Source organism: Lepisma saccharinum, chromosome 7 (genome assembly GCF_977018435.1).
Source record: "Lepisma saccharinum chromosome 7, izLepSacc3.1, whole genome shotgun sequence".
Classification (NCBI taxonomy): Eukaryota; Metazoa; Arthropoda; class Insecta; order Zygentoma; family Lepismatidae; genus Lepisma; species Lepisma saccharinum.
Window position 1 is genome coordinate 48,938,819 of NC_139235.1, and position 25,041 is coordinate 48,963,859.

The following is a 25,041-nucleotide window of genomic DNA, read 5'->3' on the forward strand; positions in this document are numbered from 1 at the left end:
ATCTGATATATCTATAAATATCTTATAATTTATTCCAATATTCAGTGGAACTCTTGAACCACTCTAGCTCGATGTGGTCGAGCGTTATCATCCACCAGCGTGAAGCCATCCCCCCACAGTTGTAGTCATGTGACCCTGGAGAGGAATTAGGGGTGTTAAACATGATGGGGCCCCCCCTGTTGCTGGTGACTTTCCTGGATGAAGGGCTCGTTCAATCTCCCATCTGATCGTCTCCAAACCCTTACGCTTTTGCTTAACGGGTGCAAACTGATGGTGACCTCGTCTGTAAAGAGCGTGTGCTCCCACTGTTCCTAACTTCATTCGCTGTGCATTGTTGCCCACCTTACAAGGTCTCTCCTATGGCGTGGTTTCAGAGGAACCTTGTGTATGGGTCTTCTTGACGTCAATCCTTCCTCATGAAGTCGATTCCGCACTCTGATTGGAAACAATCGCTCCAGAGGCCCTCCGTAGACCTGGCGCAAACTGGTAGCAGCTGCAGTGGGTCTACGACGTGCCGAAATCACCACGCACCGATCCTCCCTCCATGTTGTTTTGCGTGACCACCCTGTCCTTGGTCGATCAGCAACTGATTATCTCTCCCTGAACTTTTTCCACACTCAAGAGATATCACTTTGGCTCACTCCAACATGGGCAGTGACGTCCACTTTGGCGATATCCCTCTTGCAGCAGTGTTACAATTCGAATGCAGTCCGTAGCAGAAATGGTTGCTCGAGGCATGTTTTCCACCTGCTCTCTGTGCAGTTTCCAACTCAGAAGTGCGGATAAGACACGGACAATGCCTCCCATCGGGCTGCTTTCAAATCTGCTCAGGGATCATGTGGCAACTACTGCCCTCTATCTGCTGAATATCGAACTCACTTGGGGCATTATGTCGGTTTCTGTCTCAGGCATTGCTCATATAATGAACATTGTATACCTTTTGGGGATATCGTGACTCAAACTGCATGCAATCATAATATGCAAAACTTTTTTTGAGCACTGTATATCAGATGTTTGTTTTGATTGAAACTTGGATAGTAGAGGAAAGTGGTTGGGTGGAGGAGTAGGGCTGTGAGATATCGAGTCAATATATAGAGTATCGAAAATATCGACAATGCAGACACATTTAAATCTTTCAATTTGCGGATTTAACATATACAGTGTGTCACAGCACAAACTTTTTTGTAACATTTTTCTTTTCAAGGCATCGTTTTGACGTTACGAACAGTGACAGTGGCAGAAGAGGGCAGGAACGAATGACCCGTCCCTCTTAGCAAAAACGAAAAAAAGAGATAAATAAATAAATAAATGTTTTTAGTCTAAATATGGATTGTTGTATGCTGTTTATAAGTTTTCTAAATGTAAGTCACTAGCCTTTCATCTTTCTTATTTCATTCCACCATTCCTTTCAACAGCTTCCTTCCAAATGGCTTTCTTTATTCAACTCTGTCTAATTTGTTTGGTATTATCATATTTCTCCCTTTTGAGTCCCAAGGCCATTTTCACATGTAACCCTCTCGGTCCCGAGCCGATTTTGAGCAAAATGCAGTTTCAATTAAATGAGTGTAGATCGGAGACTAATTGCCCTAGAGAGATGAGTGATATATCGTTAAACGCGGAATGAACCAGAGATTCAGACTATATGAAATTTATGCAAATTTGGCGTATATGTGGTGGGGGGAGGGGGCTCTCTCAAAATTCCAAAATTTCGGAAAAAAAAATTTGGTTCCCCCACCCTCCCCCCAAGAAAAAAGTACATGACAGTGTCGACATGCACATGGAAATGATCGCTGACATGTAAGGAACACAAAAAGATATGCATTATTATCATATGACCAATGTAACTTGAAATGACTTTAGCTCAGAGACTATATGCCCTGGAAATATGAACGATATACCGTTGTACGCAGAATGAATCACAGATTCAGACGATATATAATTTATGCACATTCGGCGTACATATGGAGGGCTAAATCCCCTCAAAAATTCTTTTCTTAAAAAAAGGTCCCCCCCCCCCCGAAAAAATGTCAAAATGCACAAAATGCAAAATTTATGCAAATTTGGAGGGGGAAGGGAGAAAAACCCCAAAAATTATTTTAAAAAATTGTCACTTCACCCAAAAAATGTCCTCGCACTTGGGCACAAAACGACACCTACGCACAACATTCACGGACGAAAAGCTGGAACGCAGTGAAAAATGAGCGCCGATTCTTGCAGCTGCTTGAAATTCTATTTTTAGACAATGCAGGGTAACCCCTGTTGCAACTTGTGGACACTTGTGCTAAAAAAAACAAAGGTTTCCTTCAGCGCGCTTCAAAATTCCATTCTCACAACGCAGATTCAACAACCAGTCTTCCCCCTCCCCCACCCACCCACCCCTGCTTGCACCCTCACGGAAAACTTTAATTTTGACATCGGATACTGATAAACAAGTTTCCCTCGAATGTAGTTAACAGGCGGGAGTGAAAAGCATTGATTTAGAACAAGAAAGCCCATCTTCCTTTGTCGGCAAAAATTTTCCCTTGAAAAGAGATGCAAAAGAGAAATCCCTTTTCCCGCCTTTTCACCTCCATTTTCATGAAGAAAAAAAAAAGGTGCAAGAAACATTTCTGTTAAATACATGTGTTAGGAACAATATATCAAAAAAAATTGAAATTCCAGCCAAAAATAGGAAAGTTATAACGTAAAAACTACGACTTTGACACAGCGTATCGATCGAGACGCTTTGGACCATGAGGGTTACATTTGGGTATCTCGATCGAGATGCTTGGGATCCAAATGGTAAGATATGCACTACCTAACAACCCCTGTTCCTTAAATGGTGGCTTCGGCATACTTTCACACCATGTAGCGTACAGGTATAGCTGTCGTGATCTTAGTGACAAAAGGAACTACAAACGAAATGGCGATACATTATATGTGTCATTATAGTCATAATTAATTGTAAATTTAAATACAACATAGGTGCGAGTTTCAACTTTTATATTCTTATTTATGATGTTGTTAATGCAAGAGAAGAGTTTGCCAAGTCCTAAGAAACCAGGATAAAATAATCTCTTTCAAATTTGATACACCACAAATAAGTGACATTCTCACAGATTTCTGAAGAAAGTTCAAAATATCGAATATTGATAAAAAATTTCCACATATCAATATCGAATATTGTCATTATCAAATATTGACATCAATATTATAAATATATCGATGTCAATAGTTTTAAGATATCGACACTTCGATATTTTAAAAACATTGACTCGATATCAACATATCGAAATATCGCACAGCCCTAGGAGGAAGTTGCCTATTTTTATCTTTCAAATTGAGGGATGGTTACTACATGTCCAGAAAGAGTGGTCTTTTGTCACACTTCCCTGCAAATTTGGTCCACCCAGCATTCACAGGGCAGACACATGAAGTGATTTTCTGGAATTATTTTTTTCATCATACATCATTCTTTTTCCTTATACAATGAAATCACAGTTATATGTTTCGCGACAGTAAGTTTTCTTCTTTTCTTTGTTTTGCTATCCTTGCCAATTCCCCCAAGGTTGTGTACTACACTTGCGTGCAAAGAAATAGACCCACCTCACACTTTTGGCATAAAATGTTATTAAATTTATTAACATCATATGTATTTATTACTGAACTTTATCTACATATAAGTAGGATTAGATGCTTCCATTTGGATAGGTGAATGCAGAGTTCTCTAACGCCTCCAAACAGTTGGAAGAAAAAGTAAGAACAAGTAAAAATTTTATGTCAAAAGTGTGAGGTGGGTCTATTTCTTTGCAGGCAAGTGTATTATATTTCAGTTATATGATTTTTTGAGTTACACGTTCAAAAATTTCAGTTATATGTTTTAACAATTGTTTGTTAGAAAGATTCAAGATTTCCATGAAGATAACATGTGCCACTCGTTCCCATGCAGGTTTTCTTATCATAATAACCACAGAATGAGAACCTAGACTTTGAATTCTACTTTTGTTGCTTGCATCGGAGGACAGGGGATGCATCCTGGAACTACTTTGGTCAATTTATATGTTAGTTATAGTAGTGGGTTGAGAAAATTATTTATGGGGTTTTTATTTTTATGATTAATAAGTAGAATAAATAATCCTGTTTTGTGGTTTGCATTAAGTTGAGCAAGTCCTATATGCCTGAAGCATATCATTTTTGATGTCTGCCACCACACCTCCCAGCTTGTCAGAGACAATACAAGGGAGACGGCTCCGCGGATTCCTACTTGGAGGGATACATAAGAAGTAAGAAGTTCCCCTTCCTGTCCATCAAGAGAGGTACAGCAAATGCAAATTATGTCTCCCCCCCCCCTTTTCAACAAGAGCAACAAAAGCAAGGGAGCCACCGAACAGTCTTCTGGCAAATTTGAAAACATATAAAGTGGGAAACAAGAGTTGTGGCAAATGTAAGATTCAGATAAACGTCCTAATGCTTAACATGGTATTTTGCGAGAACCTGAATGGCTGAATGTACTAACAAGAAAATCTTCCCTCCTTTTGGTTCCTTCACTATTTTCGGGATGTGTATTTAAATTAATGATTCAGAACAAATTAGTGCAATACATCAAACTTTGGTGCATTCTGTATTTACGCATGCACTTCTTTCCAAAATTTTTGATCCAACATGACCCAATGTTTACGCAGAATAATTTCCACAGCTAAAACAAAACCATGTTGTGTCTTTCACTATGTCACTGCATACAACATGTGTATTAGGGATGGGTCGATATGAAATTTTGGCCGATACCGATAAAGTACCGATATAAAATTTACCGATACCGATAACCGATATTCTACCGATCCGATATAAAATTAGAAATGGTCCTTGAAGAACCTCAAAGGTTCACTGACCTCTTTAATAAATGTGTGTTTCAAGGTGACTGCAGTGCAACATAAATTGCGTATTTAGACATTTACTTTTGTAGAAAGTAGGGCATGGATATTATCCATAAAAATTACAACAAAATGGCAGAATTTTGCACTAAATTATCAGATAATAATTGATATATCGGATCGGTAAAATAATCGGTAATTTTACCGATAAACCGATACACCGATATGCCTATATCGGCCGATACCAATAGAGTACCGATTAATCGGTCCCATCCCTAATGTGTATAAACAGGCGTAAATACAAATTATGTCCCCAACTTTGTCAACATTCATGGGAAAATATTGTAAACAACTTTATTAAAAAGTGCTTCTTCGATGATTTTTCCCCTTCTAGCAGAACGTTTTGAGTCAGCGAAGAAAGCAGTGCCATTCTGGCAGCGATCAATTGCACACCTCCCGACACATGGGTGTAAAATCATTTGTATTTTTTGCACGAGAAATAATGGAAAATAATTTCCTGTAAAATCGTGTCCGGGTTAGAAACTATACCGACAGATGTTGGTGACTCCTCGACACTGCATACAATATGTATACAAAAGGCATAAATACAAATTACGCCCATGAGTTTGCCAACACTTGCATGAAAATGTTGTGAACAGTTTTATTAAAAATTGCTTCTGTGTTTTTTCACCTTCTATCGGAATATTTTGCGGGCACCATTCTGTGACAACCGAGTGCGCACCTCTCAGGGAGCCAAATTATTAGTATTTATCTCACTGAGAAATAATGATAAGTAACTTCCTCGAGAATCACTTCCAGGTTAGAAACTATAACAGATGCCAGTGACTCCTGGACACTGTGCACAACAACAGACGTATATACAAGTTATGCCCATGACTTTGTTAACATTCATGGGAAAATATTGTAAACAACTTCATTAAAATGTTTTTCCACACTGTTTTTTTGCCTTCTATTGGACCGTTTTGCATCACCAAACAAAGCGGCACCATTCTGACGGCGATCGAGTGCACACTTTCCATCACATATGAGTCAAATCATCATTTTCTTGTGTGTGAAAAATAATGGAAAATTACTTCCTCAAAAATAGTTTTTGTGTTAGAAACTTGTCGCTAATGGATGATAGTGATCACGAACAGATGTCAGCTATGTTACCAATAGGCATAATTACAGGTTGGATTTCTTTAGCATTGATAATGAAAAAAAATATGTATGAAAGTGAAATTGCTGTTTCTCATTATATTTCATCTTCTATTGGAACATTTGTGTCCACAAGCAAACTAGTGCCAGTCTGGCGATGATCGAGTGCACGCACATGGGAGCCAATATCATTCATATTTGTTGGGTGAGAAATAATGAAAAATAACTTCCCAAGCACTCTGTTACACTGTTACATTTGCCTCACCATCCTATTGCCATTTTTCTGAGCGTTCCCAGAACTTGCAATTTGAAAGTAGCAGTATAACTTGCCCTCTTTTCCTTCTTGATCTTGTTTTATTCCATCACAGAATAAATAAGGTGGTTAAGAAAGTGAAAGGTTTGGAATGCCAAAACATGGTGAAGGAAGGAGGGGGGGGGGGGGGCCTTTAGTGAATTGGTGAATTGTTGTATAAAATTTTTGTGGTTCGTTCTTGATGGACATGGGAACAGCATGAAGACTTACAACTAAGAAAGATTTTTCTTGAACCTGAATTGTGCTGTAAGTTATATTTGAGATGCAATTTTTTCTCACCTTTCCCCATCAAAAACAGGGTGAATTCACATTATACACACGTAAATACAATATCTAGTAATCTTTTTGTATGTACATAATTTTAACATTTTAATTGTCTTTCAATAACGTGTTTTTTTTAGTTATACGTTCTTTTCCTTCTGTCCTCCATAAAAGATATAATTGAAATTTAATTGTTGTTATTTTTTACAACAAGATGTATCAGCCTATTTTCAACTTTGCACAGTTGGAGGAATGTAGCACTACATTCACTTTGGTCTGTTGTGGTGGCCACAGGGGTGTACTGAATACATACCATTTATTTTTGTACAATTTTGATTTTCTTTTTCTTCTTTCATTAACTTTCATTGAAGGCCCTACCATTAAAAAATAATAATAATCTCTCTACAGCAATTAGAGCTTAATGTGAGATTTCTTTTAACATAGCAGCAAGTTGAAAACTCAATCTGGAGAGCCTGGTATGTGTGTGAGACCCCCATCTGCTAAAGGTTAATGCATTACTTATTTATTCATAACAGCTTAACATAATACAGGACCACTTTTTTCTTGCTTAATAAAGTATGCTTTATTACAAAGCGGCAATGCTACTACTACGCCATTGGGGAGGCACGCGAGTTTGATGAGGAAGGAGGTGTTGCTCCTCTGTTGGGGTCACCGAATATGAAAACAAATTTAATTCCACTGGCAAAGTATTTTTTTTATCTTTCAAATACATTATTAATTTGACAGACTCAACTCTTTTTAAAAATAAATTAGTAACAAACTTAAAATTCAGAATAATGTATAATCCAGAAAAAAATATAATTTTCTTTATTGGGACAAATACAGTAAAATGTAGAAGGCTGGAAATTGTCAAATCTTGGAAAGAAAAATAGAGGATCCATTGTATTCCCAAGAAAAGAAAGGGTTTCCCATTGTATCTAAAGATATCTGTTTGGCGGTTACACAGAGATAAGTTTAAGTTTGGTGGCAAAATCGATCCCGAATGAAAGGGTTTCAGTTTCCAATCTTGGCAAGCAAGAAGCATTTAATTTCTGAATTTTCAACGTCAGTGAGGATTGGGAAATGTGGATGAACCAATGGCTAGGGAAAAGTTTAGATTACATCTTGATAATGATCAAATTTCCACATAGAAATAACTTTTAATTCATGGAAGCAATAATCCCACATGATTTCCAGCAAGTAAGAACTTTCATACACTTCTGTTCAAATTAAATATGAAATATGATATTCCTCAATAACATACCTGCTCCACCAGTTTTCCCCTTTGACCATGTAGATGGAAATGTTGCTCGTGGTTGTCCAAGAACAACTGATGCACTTCTGCAGACATGTTTCACACGAGGGCCTTTCAGTTTCAAACGTTGGCACTTTTTGCGTTTTGTAGAATGTTTCAACCGGCCCACTTTCTTCACAACACCAGACCTTCTGCCAAGTTTGCGAACCTTCTTTGGATTACTGCTGTTCAGCTGTTCACTGCATCCTTGTTTATTTAAAGAATCTAAAAGTATGGAATTCATGACATGAAAAAGTTTTAAATTCAATCATAGAAGTGATTATGTTAAAATTAACATCTTCACTTGCAGAAGCCAAAATGCCCAATTAACAAAACTGCATTTTCAAACTGTCAGTAACGGCTCCCGATGGTGCAGTGGTAGTATCGCCGCACAGTAAAGGGGTCCCCGGTTCGATTCCCGGTGGAGGCACATAGTGGTACACTTTAAACTGTAGGTCCAGTCCCGATTAGCCTTACTGTGCAAAAAGTGGACTTCAAACACCAAATCAATCAATCAAAAAATCAAACTGTCAGTGCTCTATCATGTGACTAACCTTCATTGTATACGTAACTAAATTCCCCAAGAGTAAAATTTTATCATAAGGATACTGGCATTCATTTGTTCGAGGATGAAAGGTCAGCAGTGCACCACAGCAATTAACATCCTATTTCTTCAAAACTACACACGATATGTCATTTCTGACTTTCTTTGATCTTTAGTATACATATGAAGGTATGGCATACTTGAATTACAAAACAATATATCCATTGTTCCTATTAGCAAGGGAAATTTGAAAAATTCCTTATTTCCTTTTGTTACTCCTGTATTATTATTATTATGGGATAGATTTATAAAAATTGCTATTAACGTCTAAACTACTGCACCTTTTTGAAAAATGTTAATAAAAAGCAACATTTTAAGCAACATCCGACAATTAAAAATTCAAAGGAAATGTGAGGGCAAAGAAAGGGCCGATTGTCGAAATTTTCCCAGACTACGTGGCAGCATGCGGCAGCAATTGATGCACCATTTCTTGAAAACTATACACTACATTTCAGTTTTGTCTTCTTGTCCATTAGTATACCTCTGAAGGTATTACATACTCAAATTACAAAACAATATATCCATTGTTACTATTATTAACAAGTGCCATTTGGAAAATTATTTTGCTTCCCTTTTGTTACTATGGGATAAATTGAAGAGAAAAGGCTATAACTGCTCAACCAGTGCAGCTTTATGAAAAAATCTAAATATTAAATTGAGCAGCTTTATGAAAAAATCTAAATTCTAAATGTAAGAATGAGTAAAAAAAACAAACAACATAAGTAACATCCGACAATTAAGGGTCCAAAGGGAAAGCAGGTGCAAAGACCCAAATTACACAAGAGAGTGGTTGATCTCTTGTCGTGCTTTCCTCCAAATTTGGTCCATCCAGCATCCATTGAGCCAACACTAGAATCAAAATTCCAGACATTGTCCCAAAGCTGGTAACACTGCCGCATTATGTAATATTACGTTTTTCATAACTTATGGTTGTGCGAATTACTCATTTTTTTCAGATTAATACGTATTCTCAAAAATATTTAAAAATACAAAACTTCATACTTACGTTTAGGTGAGTATCTATTTTCTCGTTTCGGGACACTACTGTTCCCTTCCTCAGGTTTTCTTTTAGGCTATCTGAAATACTCCATAGCCACGTCAAATCTCTTCAAAAGCCAGGAAAAAGGATACGGTATGTCTTTGGTGAAGGAAGAATTTGGAAAATTTTGCTAAACCTATTAAAACTCCCATCCCCCACCACTGTTTAAAACCACAACTATAAAAAACTTTCTCAGTCTAAAAGAGCCTATTCAAATTCAAAAGATAAAAGGTGCATGCTATTTCACTTCCCCATATTGAATTCAGCAAGGAGTTATCCTGAAGTCAATACAGGGAAGTGAAATGGTGTGTGCCTTTTATAGTTGTGGTTTTAAACAGTCATGGGGGATGGGAGTTTTAATAGGTTTAGGAAAATTTTCAAAATTCTTCCTTCACCACACATATACCGTATTTCTTTTCCTGGCTTTTGAAGAGATTTCACGTGGCTATGGAGTATTTCAGATAGCCTAAAAAAAAAAGAACCTGAGGAAGGGAACAGTAGTTTCCCGAAACGTTGTTCGGAGAAAATAGATACTCACCTAAACGTAAGTACAAGAAGTTTTGTATTTTTAAATATTTTTTGAGAATACGTATTAATTATTTTTTTGTCAGATTTCAATAAAACTTTGCATGATTATAGGAATGTATCACTGCTACACACTACATTTTATCATTCACTCTTTTTATATATTTAAAAATATATATATTTTTCCTTAATGGAGGCATATTGTATACATTTTAACACTGCAAGAAGCCTGTCTTTCAGAAAGAAAATAAATGTGATTTCTCTAGGACAATTATTTCTCGGGTTACAATTTTTTATCTTCACAGTGAGTTTAAGAAACACGTGCTTGCAAAGGTGCAGTCTTCAAAGGGCATATTCTCTACGCAAGGCTCTGTCAGCTAAGGATTAAGCCTATAATACAAGCAAAATGAATTTTCGCAGTGCTCTCTGTATTTCTTTTAAGCAAAAAATGTGTTGATATTTATTTCAAGGCCACAATTTTCTATATTATGCCAATTTCATATTTTGCAATTCTGAATGGGTGTAAAAAGTGTTCACAGCATATCACTGCACAGACTTATAAACACTTTTCTGGCAGCAATTAACCTTTTAACATAAAAGCCCGAGTATACTCAGGTTTTTAATTTCCACGAAAATATAATATCCCGAGTATATTCGGGGTAACTTGTTTATCCGTACACATTTTAAAAGGACGATTATACTCGTTTTTCTATGCTCCTGCATATTTCCACTAGATAGTGCTGTTGAAGTTGTTGTTTATTTGTCTTTCCGGTAGATGTCACTAATCTCCTTCTTCTGATGTTTATTTTCGTCTATGGTGTAGGTGTGAGAAAGTCAGTTTGGTATGATGTGTATGGTATTGTGCGTCCCACAAGAAAGGATATGACTCCATCATTTTAAAGGATAAAACTGAAGAAAGGAGAGATTGTAGCATTCCGAGGTAAACTTCTTGCACTAAAGTGGAAAGACAAAAGAGATTTCTCGATGTTTTCCATTTCCACAGTGCGGAAATGGAAACATGCAGACAAAGGAACAAAGATGTTGTGAAGCCTGTGGTCGTGTTTGCATATAATGATACAATGGGAGGTGTTGATAGGGTAGATCAATACATTGCAAACAATCCATTGCCATGAAAGCGAGTTAAAAAATATTATAAGAAAATATTTTTCCTCCTCTTAGAACTAGCTGTGTAGGACGGAAGAGTGCCCTTGACTTTCGTGTCGCTGTCATTGAGAAAGTGGTTGCTCATCATCAAAGAGAAGAATTTTCACCAAAAGCAGATGGTCGCCCCTCAGCAACGGCAACACCAATGCGACTTGTTGGTCGCCATTTTCCTTCAGTGATTCTTCCAACTGAGAAGAAGCAAAATCCAAGAAGAATGTGCAGCAGTGTGCGTGATGCTATAGGGACGAAGGCTAGAAGAGAATCCAGATATATGTGTGGGGAATGCAGTGTAGCTTTGTGCATTGATCCATCTTTCAGGGCTTATCACTCAGTCAGTAACATATAAACAATGTATTTCACGTTTAGTGGGTACACTTATACACATTTTAGAACTAATGACAAATTTCACTAATTAGTGTTTCAGTGCTATTTTGTGTTTATTTTGATTATTAAAATAACTTATCTTGATTTTTTAACAAGTTCATTGACAGCACGAGTATACTCGGGATTTTATTTTTGGGGCTTTTTCACATGCCTGTATCTCATTGTTGAGTTGTCAACAATCAACATTACTATAACCATTTATTATGTTCTTAACTGATTATTTCAACCGAGTAATAAAAAAATTACTTAAAAATCGAAACAATTTTTTTATTGCATTTGGAAAAAAATCAAGATTTCTAAGTATTAGTCTTGGGGCAGATTAATATGTCCTATATCAGTATTACCGACATATGCATATCTGTTTCTTGGCAAAATCATCAATGTTACCAACCCAATCCTGTAAACAGCCTGCAACTTGTAAAATTCTGCCAGTGTGCTGCCGTCTTTATGAATGTAAGCATATATTTCATACATCCTAGATTTGGAAAGTGAACATCTAAATGCATACATCATCCTTCTAATCTGAAACTCATTGCACCTCATGGGTGTATAAGGAGGTGAATGAACAATTCAAGTTCTTAAGGAAAAAGTTGAAATTTTATACGAGATCAAAAGAATATCTGATTTTAACAAACTCTTTAAGCCACATGTCAGAATAATCATTTAAGATTTCCATTGAAGCAAGTACCTTAACCTTTAGTGGACACGAGCCTCTCGTACTTGGAAGTCTCTTCAGGATGAACATATTCCAGGCACGTGCTTTTCAAACTTGCCGCCAGGATGTAAAAAACAAACGCAGCTCGAGAAGTAATTGTTGTGTAGAGGAACGATTTTTATTTAATAACATGGCTTTTAGCAGACATGAAATTTATACATCGTATCTCCCAATTATTTCTGTTGCCGGCCCCTTGGCAGAGTGGTTGGCACTTCACGCTACACTGCCAGTGGTCCCAGGTTCAAATCCTGGCCTTGGCATGAATGTTTGCGAGTGTCCATTTATCAATTTCAACATGTCATCACTCATTCCCCTCTTCGCAAATTAGCCAAAAGTGGCACAAAAGGCAAAGTAAAATAAAGCAAATCAATCAATCTGTCAATTATGACTGTTCAAGTGAGAAGAAAATTAAAAAAAAACAAAAAAAAACATATTCAATATGACCCTGTGGTCACCATAATAGAGTGAAGTGAATGAAAAAATTGAGTATGTAGCAGTGGTACATTCCTACAACCAAGCAAAGTTTCATTAAAAACAGGCTCAAACTTCTTGGGCAAAAGAATAACAACAATGTATAATATCAGATAGTTGCAAGCTTAAGGAAACAATTTCCAGAATTTCGCTTCTAGTGTCAGCCCTATGGATGCTGGATACACCAAATTAGGAATACTTTTGATACTTGCTTTCCCCCTTAAAGTCAAATAACTTTAATTTGAAACATTTATTTCGAAAATGCTTCCTTTATGAGTTATTTCAAATTATCAACTTAAATGGTACACCCTGTATATATCCTACTTCTCCTCAACTGAATCCATACAGCAGGTATGGATACATACTAGGGACGTTCAATATATAAGTTTCCCTGTGCTATAAAATATTGTATAAAGCAATGGCATTAAAAAGATGCACATGGTTGACAAGCACCATCCTTCGTCTACAAGGAACAACAATCGATTCGTTATCAGTCGTGAAGGTGCATGCGCTCAAGGGCGAAAAGTAAAGGCTTGTTCGGAAAACGCGGGCTCGCGTCATAAGGAGTTCAGAAGCATGGATGGTAAGGGCGTTCTGCTTACGGACTTTTTGGAACGAGGAAGAACAATTAATGCGGACCGTTATTGTCAAACATTGGATAAACTGAAAAACGCGATTTGACATAAGCGACCAGGTCTCCTGTCCGCTGGTGTCATTCTTCTTGACGATCACGCTCGCCCCCACTCAGTAGTGCAAACACAACACAAAATTGAAGAATTGGGGTGGGAACGGCTGCCCCACCCTCCATACAGCCCCGAGTAATTTCCATCTTTTTCCGGTGTTAAAGTCTGAATTGCAATGTTACTGTTTCGAAACAGATGAAGAAGTGAAGCAGAATGTGAGAATAGTGCTCAATAGCCAGAGCCCTGATTGTTTTGCAAAGGGTATGGACAAATTGGTGCAATGGTGGGACAAATGCCTGAATCTCTATGGGAATTATGTGGAGAAGTGAGGAAGGATCCTCCTACACATGTATGTATAGTTTTCTAATGTATGTTAAAAATAAAATGTTTTACAGCATACGGAAACTTATATATTGAACGACCCACGTACCTGCTCGTCCACTGAAGCTTAAAAACACCACACAAATAAAATTGAAACTAACTACTAGACTCTTCATCAGGGAAATGTACATGACATTGGTATACTCCAACATTCCATTTATGTTCATCCCTATATCTTTACAAATGTACAGCTTATAATAATTGTCATTCTTGTCAGCTACCTACTTCTTTGCCTGGGCATGCTTGAACACAAGGCTTCTTTATCTAGAATTATTTGAGTTTGCACATTCAAAGATCAAAATCACAATTGCAAATTAATAATGATGATGAATAATATAAGACATTACCTCTAATTTTTGCATACTGCTTCGTTGCTCTCTTTTTCAAGCGTTGGGCTGCTCGAATCTTTGTATGTCTTGCTGTAGCGTTAGCACTGTCATTTTTACCATCTTTTGCCATGCGGTTGAATTTGCCAAACTCCTTCAATAATCCATTGAAACACACATCCTCCACACCCTGGTTTGACATCATTTTGTCCAAGTAAGAAGGCATCAAGAAATTGTGGTAGCTGTCACAGTATGGTATTTTTGAGTCTCTCAAATAGTCCATCACTTCAGATCTAGCGGAAAACCTTCTTCCGTCAGGACTGACAAGAAATAGATCCCAATGCTTCTCACTGTTATTTCGCCAAACTATTTTCTTCAACCAACCATGTGGAAGAGTTTGCAAGATTACATCGTGATATTCATCATCTGGGTTACCCGAAAATGAAGGCAGATCTACCGCCACTGCACACTCATCCTCTTTTGGTTTGACCTTAAATTTTCTTTTCTGGACATTCACCTTTATCGTTGAACCAATCACTTCATCATACATGTCTTGAGGCAAGAACTGAGCAACTTTCTTTTGAAGTCCCTTTGGTATACTGTACGTCTGCAAACACAATTTCAACCTGCAGGCACGACAGAATGGATCCTCATCTGCAGAACTGCTACTATCCTGTATATTTGAGTTTGTAGGTGACACAATACATTTTCCTGAAAGAGAAGATAACTGATAATGCATAATTTTCACTGTGTATAATTTGGGCCTTCAGATGGCACAGTAGTAAAGTCATCACCTTGTAATCAAGGAGTCTTGGGTTCGATACTCAGTGGTGGCACATAGTGGTTTACATCCCACGTTAAACTATAGGTCCAGTACCAATTAGTCCATCTATGCATGAAGTAGACTTAAAAATTCAAACTCACTGTGTATGAACAAACTGCAATTTCTCTTTCTTACTAATAAACAAAAAAATGCTTAATTATATGCCCTTTTTACCTCCAATTCTGAGTTTCGAAACAATTTGGAAAAGTTTAAACCATATTCTTCGATAGGTTAATCCACACTATATCTACATTTTAACTCTTTTGCTGCGGCAAGTAACTTCAATCGATGATTGCAGTCGATTTAGAATAATCTTGTCGTCGGTGTTCAGCATTACCAGAACATGCTGCCGTCTAGCCTCTGTCATTCGAACTATTTTTGAAGGAAATAACGAACTTTGGTTTGGAACAAATTAAAAACATGTATGCAACAATGGCAACAGGGATCATTTATCTGCTCAGTGGTGTGACTAAGATTTCTGAAAGGGGGTGAGGGTACATATACTTTTTTTAAGTAGTCAGCCCTCATTTCACTATCTTTCCTGATTTTAACATTCTTTTTTTTTTTTTTTTTTGTAATGATTTACCAAAAGGAAGGGTTATGAGCCCTACCAACTCACTCCCCCTGCCTTGGGCACACCACTGAATCCATTTCAATAACAATGAAAATCCAACACCAAGGGTAACTCCCTGCTATGGCCCTTTCTCAAATAGGGGAAGAATTCATATCAGCACTTTAGACAGACAGACAGTGGGGGTGGTGAAGTTTCAGGACAGGATAGATCAGGCACAGATGAGATGGTTCGGACACATGAAGAGGATGGATGCAGAAAGACTACCAGTAAGAGCTTACAATGCACAAGGAGTGGGAATAAGGCCAAGGAGAAGACCAAGTTGTCGGTGGAAAGAGCAGATAGTGGAGAGTGTTAGAAGAGGACAAGTTTGGAACACCGTGGAAAGAGAGGAGTGGTGGAAGACCAGGAAAAAATGGAGGCTTGACTTTTATGCCGACCCAGCAAGAGGCAGGAAACGGCGAAGGATGATGATGACTCTAGAATACTTTTTTTATACAAATTTACGCATTTCTGAATATTTCCCACAAAAACTACGCAGCAAAAGCTATATTAGTATGCCAAAATCCTGCAGCAAAAGAGTTAAGTGGGATCCAAAAACACTGGGCAATGTAACTGCACAAGGAACCAAACCCAGGTTTCCTTGATTACAATGGGACAGCATTACCACTGGGTCACCAGAGACACCTTGCACAGAACAATTTACTGCTTGCAGTGTCTGTCTGGATTTGGAAGTTTAATCAATATCAACAAAGTATATCACAATAAGTACTCCATAACTTGAGAAGACCCCAAACAGGATTAAGTAAAGAAGATTGGTACAGACACATAATTGAAAACAAAACTTCAAAAACTTCAGTTGCATGACAGAAAAAGGAAAAGTGCTGAAATTCAATATATTACCACTAGGGCTGAGCCGATACTACTTTGAACTGATACCGATGCTGATACCTGCACCGATTCCCACCAATACCGATACCTGAAACAATTTGAAGTTGTTCCAAATATTAGTTAATATTTGTGTGAAAGTATTCCACTTCAATTATTTGCACCAACTTACCAACACTTTTGCTTCAAAATTTTCAAGAATTACATCAGATTATTAAATTACATGTTACATTCAAAATAAGTATTTTTACGCAAAACTGGTGCAAAATAAAAAGAAAATTTGAATTTTGCCTAATTTCCAAGACTCCGTGAAACTGTCACAAGGCATTTTTGCGGAGTGTGTCAAAGACCAAAATGCCAGAAAATGCTGCTATCGGTAAATAAATTCCAACCGAATACTTCAAATTCGAAGAATACTTCCCTATCAGTATCAGCTCAGCCCTAATTGCTTTTTCTAGGGAACAGTTGACATTGATGATATTAAATGTAAAAAGTGAACATTGTCAAAGTCAATATGTATAAGACATTCCAGATTTCCCAAAGAAGTGGGAAAAAGTTATTTAGCTTTCAATTGTTTATTAATAAATCTATATTATATGTACTGACACTTGTATAATGCAGATAAATTCAAATGTGAGAGTAACATTTTTTAAACATTTTTACCTGGCAGTCTGTAAAAATGAAACTGTTTGGCACTTAATTGTTGCTCGTGTGTTTTAACTAGCATTGCATAAACCACCTGGAAAAATCTAATATGTTGAAGCTTTCCTTAGTTGATTCTAACATATAGGCAAAGTAACCTGCTTTACAGCATACAAACAAAAAACCATGCTGTAGCAAAACAATTTTCAGAAATCCATATCCACAATATTTAAAATTATCTTATATTCAAGTTTATACCTGCATATAGGATTAGTAGATTTCGGATTTTTAGGTTTTAAAAAGTGTGCTTTTAGGTTCCTAAAATAGACTAAAAAAATTGAAATTAGATTTTAAAAATCCTGAAGTAGTTTCCAAAAAAAAATTATAATGGTTCAAAATTACTAAAAAATGGTAATTAGGTACAATTGTTAAAAAACAAAATTTCAAAAGAACCGTAAGAAAATTTAACATATAAAGTATGAATTTTCTAGTCAAATTTTCATGTCTATCCATCACTTTCAGAATTATTCACAAATTATTGTAATATCAATACTTGTGCTATTATCAAATTTACTTGTTGATATGATAATGAATTATGTATGATTTCCTGCCCATAACAATCTTTTTCACCTTATCCACAGACAAACTCCACCTTTATCTATGAGGATTAAATTAAATCCTGAAAATGATCTTTAAACAGAAACATAGTGTGCAAATTTGAGTGCAGAAACGTTACTTTGCAAGCCGTGAATGCCACAAAGGACTCAAAGTGAGTAAATTGCAATTTGGACTGTGCAGGCAGTGAGGAGTCCAAAGAGGGATTAGTGGGGTCATATCTCCCCCTTTAGGTCCAGTATTCTTTAAAGAAATGAACGTTAAGGCAAAAAAATGTGGCACAATGAGGCTACTAATACCCACCCCTTTTTCAAAAATCATACACACACAACTGTGTGCAGGCAACAGTGGTGCCAGACGTTTTGCCTTGTTTCGGGCTTGAAAAACATCTTGGACTTGGAGGATGGGGAATTGACAGAGAGTATGTTTCAAACCAGTTAGACATTGAATTTTTTGTCACCAAACAGAACACATACCTCTGTGTGATACAAATAAAAATACATAAATAACTTACGTGAGTGAGTACTACTACTTCCTTCACCAGGTAATAAAATAAAAAACTTTAGGTTCCAAACAAGGTACCGCGTTGTTAAATTGTAAGTTGAGGATTCAGGTTGAGGATAAAAAAGGGTAAAAAAACTTACGGTGACAGCATAAAAATTCTGATGGAAGTCTTCACTGGTTAAAAATTCTCTATGTTAAAAACAAAAACCACAACTAAAATAAATAAAAATCGAAGACCTATTACAGTCCCCTAATGACTTCCATCAGTGTTGGGTAGAACACATGGACTGTGAGCAGCCCCATCCTGCGTGGAAGGTAAAAAATTTCCCCTCCAGCGTTCCCCTCTTATGATCGTATATGTCACCATTCCAAGGTGAACTCCCTCTCTTCTTCGACGGCCTTCACAACCTCTGGAGTGACATGAAAACCCATTTTAGTGTCAGTATTTACCACATTATCCCACTTTTTAAGAAAACCTATCCACCCTTCCTCCAGATTACCATCATCTCTGTTAAGCTTATTCCTTTTTCCTGTGCATATAAATGCAGCTTCATAAACATTCCTGTTTAATTTATTCTCCTCTTTCCTAATTAATTCCCTTTTTATAATCCTATGTCTGCTCATTAATATATGTTCGGATAGGCCTCTTGTAGGTACCCCTTCCTTAATATCTTTATCATGTTCGTCCCATCTAGTGCGCATATTTCTCCCCGTCTGCCTACATATTCATTCCCACATTCTAATTCGATCCAGTATACCTCTTTTTGTTCTTCCGGGTTATCCTTGATTCCCCCCCCCCTTTTTTTTTGTACCTGGTAAAATTCTTTTAATATTTTTAGGGGCCTTCATCCTGCATTTTACGCCGTATTTTCTCATTGTTTTTGCGATCTTTTCGGAAACCCCCTTGTAATAGGGGATTCCGACGAAATGTCCTTCATTATCATATTTTTATTTGTGATTATTATTTACATTCACGATAATCTTTCTCGCTTTCCTAGCCATCCTATCTAATTCTTGGATATTATATCCATTCTTCAGACCTACCCTTTCAATCCAGGCGATTTCTCTCTCTTTTTCATTGCTATTATTACACAGTCTATCAGCTCGGATAAAAAAATTAAGGAAAATGTTCAGTTTAACCCCATTGGGGTGTTCTGATTTTTTGTTGAGGTACAGTTCACCTGCCAGTGGTTTATGAAAAACACCGGTTTCAAGCCCTTTTTCAGTTTTGGTAATGCTTAAATCCAAAAAATTAAAGGATGGGAGTATTTATCAGAACACCCTAAGATCATAAGAGGGGAACGCTGGAGGGGAAATTTTTACCTTCCACACAGGATGGGACTGCTCACAGTCCATGTGTTCTACCCAACACTGACAGAAGTCGTTAGGGAACTGTAATAGGTCTTCGATTTTTAATTATTTTAGTTGTGGTTTTTGTTTTTAACATAGAGAATTTTTAACCAGTGAAGACTTCCATCAGTTTTTTTATGCTGTCACCGTAAGTTTTTTACCCTTTTTTTATCCTCAACCTGAATCCTCAACTTACGATTTAACAACGCGGTACCTTGTTTGGAACCTAAAGATTTTTTATTTTATTACCTGATGAAGGAAGTAGTATAGACTTCCGAAACGTAATTCTGGTACATTCCTACTCACTCACGTAAGTTATTTATATATTTTTATTTGAATTGATGGTGAGCAAAATGTACCATTGTAATATGTTCTGTGTGATAACTTAAAAAATACATAAAACCTAAAAAAAGGTTTGTTTAAGTACAAAAACCTACAATAGATGATAACAACCAAAAGAGGTTATTTTAGGCACTATAAAACTTCATCAGTTGTTGCATTTTTTAATGAAAACTCTGACGTAACTTGTTATTTCTTATTTACCTGCAAAGGAGAAAAATAGGTTAAAAACCTAAAATCCGAGGTCCAATGATTATTTTTTTTTTACAAATTGGTTGATTTTCTGACCTGTAAAATGTTTAGAGAAATAAACACGAGCCTAAAAATATATACAGTTGAACCACAATTTCACGTTTTTAATTTGCATTAACTATTATACAAGACAGGACCACAATGACTTCAAACAGCGTTCTGGTGTTAAAAAGGGTTTGCTTCCCACTGTTGAAAAAAATCCTCACTTTCCTTGTAAACATTCTGCAGATGCCCATGCTTGACAATTTCATGAAACAAAAAAAAAAAAAATAACACACATTAAATAATGACCAATCAGACCATTATTTGCAATTATAAAAATATTACTTTCTTCATTCCTAACAAAAAAAAGTTAGTTAAAATATAAGAAAATTGCTTACCTGTTCCTTTCAAACATGCCAGAGGTACCTTCAATCCAACCGAGCCACCTTTCACAGCTGTGATGCATCTTGATATGAGTTTCCTGCATGTTTCACAACTCTCTACCTTAAATTTGTGTGTATGTTTACCTTGGGTATAGTATCTCACAGCACCACAAACACCACATGTAATTGATTTCTTGTTTTCACCAGCTAACCTGTCCTCAGCACTGCCTAGAGATTTCAGAAAAAGAACAACATCTAAAATATTTTCTTTCAAATTAAATCACTTTTTAATATATATATAAGTTGCAGATATCTATCTTATTGCCAGATTATAAACACAAGTAATGAAATAAATGTTACATTACCCACACTACTATTGTTTTCTATTACGCCTGTGCTTAAACCAATTCAAAATTATGTAGAACATGATGATATTAAACAGATTCTACTGAAGTTGATACAGTATAACAAAATTCAAGTTTGACTTCTGGAAAATGGATTTAGTCAGTATTACATTAAGTGTGAGCATATTCTTTTTTTATGTAATGGTTGCACCAAAGAGAACACTTTACACATTAATTCTCCTTACAATTCTTTATTGGGAACTTAAAAAATTAAGGAGAACTCTAAAAGCCCAAGAAGCTAAGTTTCAAACATGCAGCTGGCAACACGTTATGGACCATATTATTGGGGACATTACTAGTTAATGCCACAGCAGGTACTAAATCTAAACACCAATTTTAGCATGCTAAGTAAATGATGCTGATGGATTTACATTATATTACTTCGGTTTTTGTGTCACTTTTGGCTAATTTGTGAAGATGGGGATGAGTGATGATATGATGAATGGATACCCTCAAACATCCATGCCCACGCTAGGATTCAAACCTTATAATACCTTCAATTCAAACCTGGCAATAACATTCCACGAAAATTGGTCCTACTCCATGCAAATAGCAAAATGAATTAAGCTGAAAATCATTAGTGTCTTTAATTGCATTAAGGTTTAAATGTTTGTAAATACATATAATTTGCATATTTCACCACCAAAAATTATTAGCATCTGTATCCTATATACTTCAAATGCAAATGAAATCAAAATTTGTAAAATGTTTAAAGTGTCAGAACATATTTTTGTTAATGCTTCTCATGCATTCAGCCTATGAAATCATACTAAAGTTATTTTCACTTGTTAATTGATTTCTGAATTAGCAGCTACCTAAAAACCCACTAAATCACAAAGGTGTTACACATTTTAATTTTTTAATTGAAATTATTGCACATATTTTATTTTATATTGTCTTTTTTGAGGTTGCTTTTCTGCAACTTTTGGCTAACCTTGACAATAGAGATGAATGATGCCCAGGCAATGGCATAAAAACAAAAATACAGACTTTTCTGACCATTTTAAAAAATAATAAGAACTGACCAATTACAGACCCAGATGAAAAAAGGACTTCCTCTAATTATACTATTTTTCACTCCTGTGTGTACATGTATTTGTGCGCATTCACAATTGCCAACCATAGTTGCCAATCCAATTATTTCTCTAACATCATTTACACGATTAATATTGAACCTTAATTAGAAGAGGACTTGAGGTAATAAAAATAATGGAATCATGTTTCAGAAAATAAAAATGAAAAATGTGTCCAAGTTGTTTTTTTAAGTCCACTTTATGCACAGACATGCTAATTGGGACTGGACCTACAGCTTAAATTGGGATTGGAACCACCATGTGTCTCCATGAAAAATGTGGTGTATCATACATACACAGTAGTAATTACTTTTTACATGAAAAAAAAGTAAAATTATAATTTAATGCACACATCCATAATGGACTATCCACATGAATTAAACATTGACAACCAGAAGGTGCAATAGCAAATACCCAATGGTTGCAGATGGCACAACTGACAAACTGGTAAGGTAGTGCACCTACTGCCAGATTAAAAAGTATAGATACTAGAGTTTTGACTCCAATTAAAAATCAACCAGAAGACCTACATAAAAGTGAGTTACATCAAAATTTAGCTTATTTAATTCTGCGTTAATCTATGCTAATCAAATCAATTTCTGCATATGTCTTCAATTTTTAATCATCACAGGAACAAAACAAGGACCAGTTTAAAGTTTTGCAAACGATCGCTCTCAAAAAGCAGTTCCTATCAATTTTGCGAAAGAACTTCTCCACATACATCTTTACACCATTGAATAAAAATCTGTATAAAATCGGTTTCGCAATGATAATGGATTTTAAAAACAGATGCAAAGAGCTTCAAAACAAGACCAATATTGTATTTGTAGGACTACCCAATACTAAGAAAAAGGTGTTTCGCCAAATTGATAAGAATGTTTTTTGACCAATTTTTAAAATGTTAAAATTAAAAATGTGTTTAAAACCTTTCTGCCTGCACCCTACTATAATTTCATCACGATCGGACTACCCGTTTTTAATTTATAGAATTTCCAAGAGCTTGATCGTTTGCAAAACCAAGAAAAAGCAGCACTTTTTGTTCTCGCGACGATTAAAACTAGAAGGCATACTCAAAAAATAATTTGGTTACCATAGATTAAAGCAGATAAATAAGCTAAATTTTGATGTAACTCACTTTTATGTAGGTCTTCTGGTTAATTTTTAATTGGAGTCAAAACTCTAGTATCTATAATTTTTAATCCAACAGTAGAGGCTTGCAGGAAAAAAAAGTGGAAGCCTTTCAAGCAGTAAAATAACAAGTTCTTATGTGGACGGTGACACTGATCACCAAAATATATGGATGACTACTGAATATACACTGTGCTGCAGTATATAGCTGTAATATAACAAGCAATAACATTTCGACAACACTAACTCATATACGAGGTGGTGTGTTTGAGCTTGTAATAACAGTAAAGATATACACAGGACCAAACATCAGCTCAGAAACAATAGATGTTAGATACAGCTTGACTATATGGAAACATAACATGGTTTTCAGCCACACATATGTGTCAAACTTGTAATATTTGACTTCATTAACATACAATATATAGCCAAAAGTCACCGGCAACCTTGTGTTCCAAGTAAACACGCCCAGTATGACATCAACGCACTCGACGAATGCTATGTAAGTGAAGGCACATAGGCAATAACACATTAGACACCTTTGCTGTTACAATGAGTAACCGGGCATGATGATCAGGGCCCAAAAAATCTGACATTTCAACGGATAGAGTTCTCAGCAATTAAATGTGCCATAGTCCACTGTTAGTGATGTCATTGACAAGTGAAAATGTCATGGAAGCACTGAACCCAATCACTGTTCTGGTAGGCCCAAGACACTAACTGATCGGGGCCAGTGAACTCTGAAGCATGTTGTGCAAGCCAATAGTCAGACACCCTCATGGACAAATACATAGAATTTCTAACGCAGCTCAGGTAGAGAGGCCAGTCACAGACTATCCGGTGGAAGGTCATAGAACTTGGTTTCCATAGTTGTGATGCTGCTAGGAAGCCATTAATCACACGCGCCAATGCCACGGTGTTGTCTGGAGTCTTGCAAACAACACTGTCATTGGACCATGGAACAGTGGAAGAAGGTCTTATGCAGTGAGTCACGGTACATAATCCAGCAGTGAGATGGACATGTGCAGATCTGGCCGATGCCTGGCGAACGGCATCTGCCACAGTGTCAACAGTGAAATTTGGTGGTGGCAAGGAAATACTGTGAGGCTGTTTTTCCTGGTTTGGACTTGGACCCTTAGTTTCAATCAATGGGTTGAAGACCTTTGGCATGTACCGAGACATATTAGACATTAAACATGCTGCTCACACTGTGAAAACGGTTTGGAATAGGTCCTTTTGTGTATGTAATAACATAAAAATGCTTTTGCCCACAGATCAAATTAAGCAAATCAGGTGGAAGTGCTTAACTGGCACACCCAAAGTCCTGACTTGAACCCAAACATCTTTGGGATGAGTTGGAGTGTTGCATGCGAGACCCACTTGACCAACAAACCCACTTCAACTATTCCCCATAAAACAGGAAGAATGGGAACAAATTCAGCCAGCAGTTTAAAAGCACTTAGTGGTAATGTAATCAAAAAAGAGAGGTTTCATATCATCCTATTAATAACATGACTGGTGCCTTCAGAACCAACAGCATGTTTTTTTTGTAGTATGTTACTATTTTAACATACTGTAACTTGGATAATGATCGGAGATACATGTTTTGAGTTCTGCATGAATCTAGAGGTATGTAATTAACAATTAGTAAAGTTTAATTTCATTGTTACTATTTGGAGGGGGGGTTGATGTCCGAAAAATTGTGATTTTTCTTTTCATTTGTTTTAATTGGTTTCGAAAACATCGCTTCTTTCTCAATTCTGGTGTTTCAAAACACCTTTCGGAAATAGGAGTACGACCTTCCAACATTCCTGGTGCCCATTATGTACCTTTTGGAGATTTACGTCCTGGCGTAGCCTGCGTGGGGGTCCGATGAATTTCAAATTTTGTGTAAAAAAAAATAGTTACTTCCCCTTTTC

General features: G+C 36.5%; 1 protein-coding gene across 3 annotated transcripts in view; it reads right to left on the reverse strand.

The window, feature by feature from the left end:
* Nucleotides 1–25,041, reverse strand: part of trx (histone lysine N-methyltransferase trithorax) — a 96,253-nt gene that overhangs the window by 56,446 nt on the left and 14,766 nt on the right. For all 3 annotated transcript variants that reach the window (XM_083125302.1, XM_083125301.1, XM_083125300.1), the window contains exons 3-5: nt 20,533–20,745; nt 14,190–14,879; nt 7,847–8,101 (exon numbers count right to left, since the gene is read on the reverse strand). In XM_083125302.1, the coding sequence (XP_082981428.1) occupies nt 7,847–8,101; nt 14,190–14,879; nt 20,533–20,745 (1,158 nt within the window). The remainder of the gene's footprint in view (nt 1–7,846; nt 8,102–14,189; nt 14,880–20,532; nt 20,746–25,041) is intronic.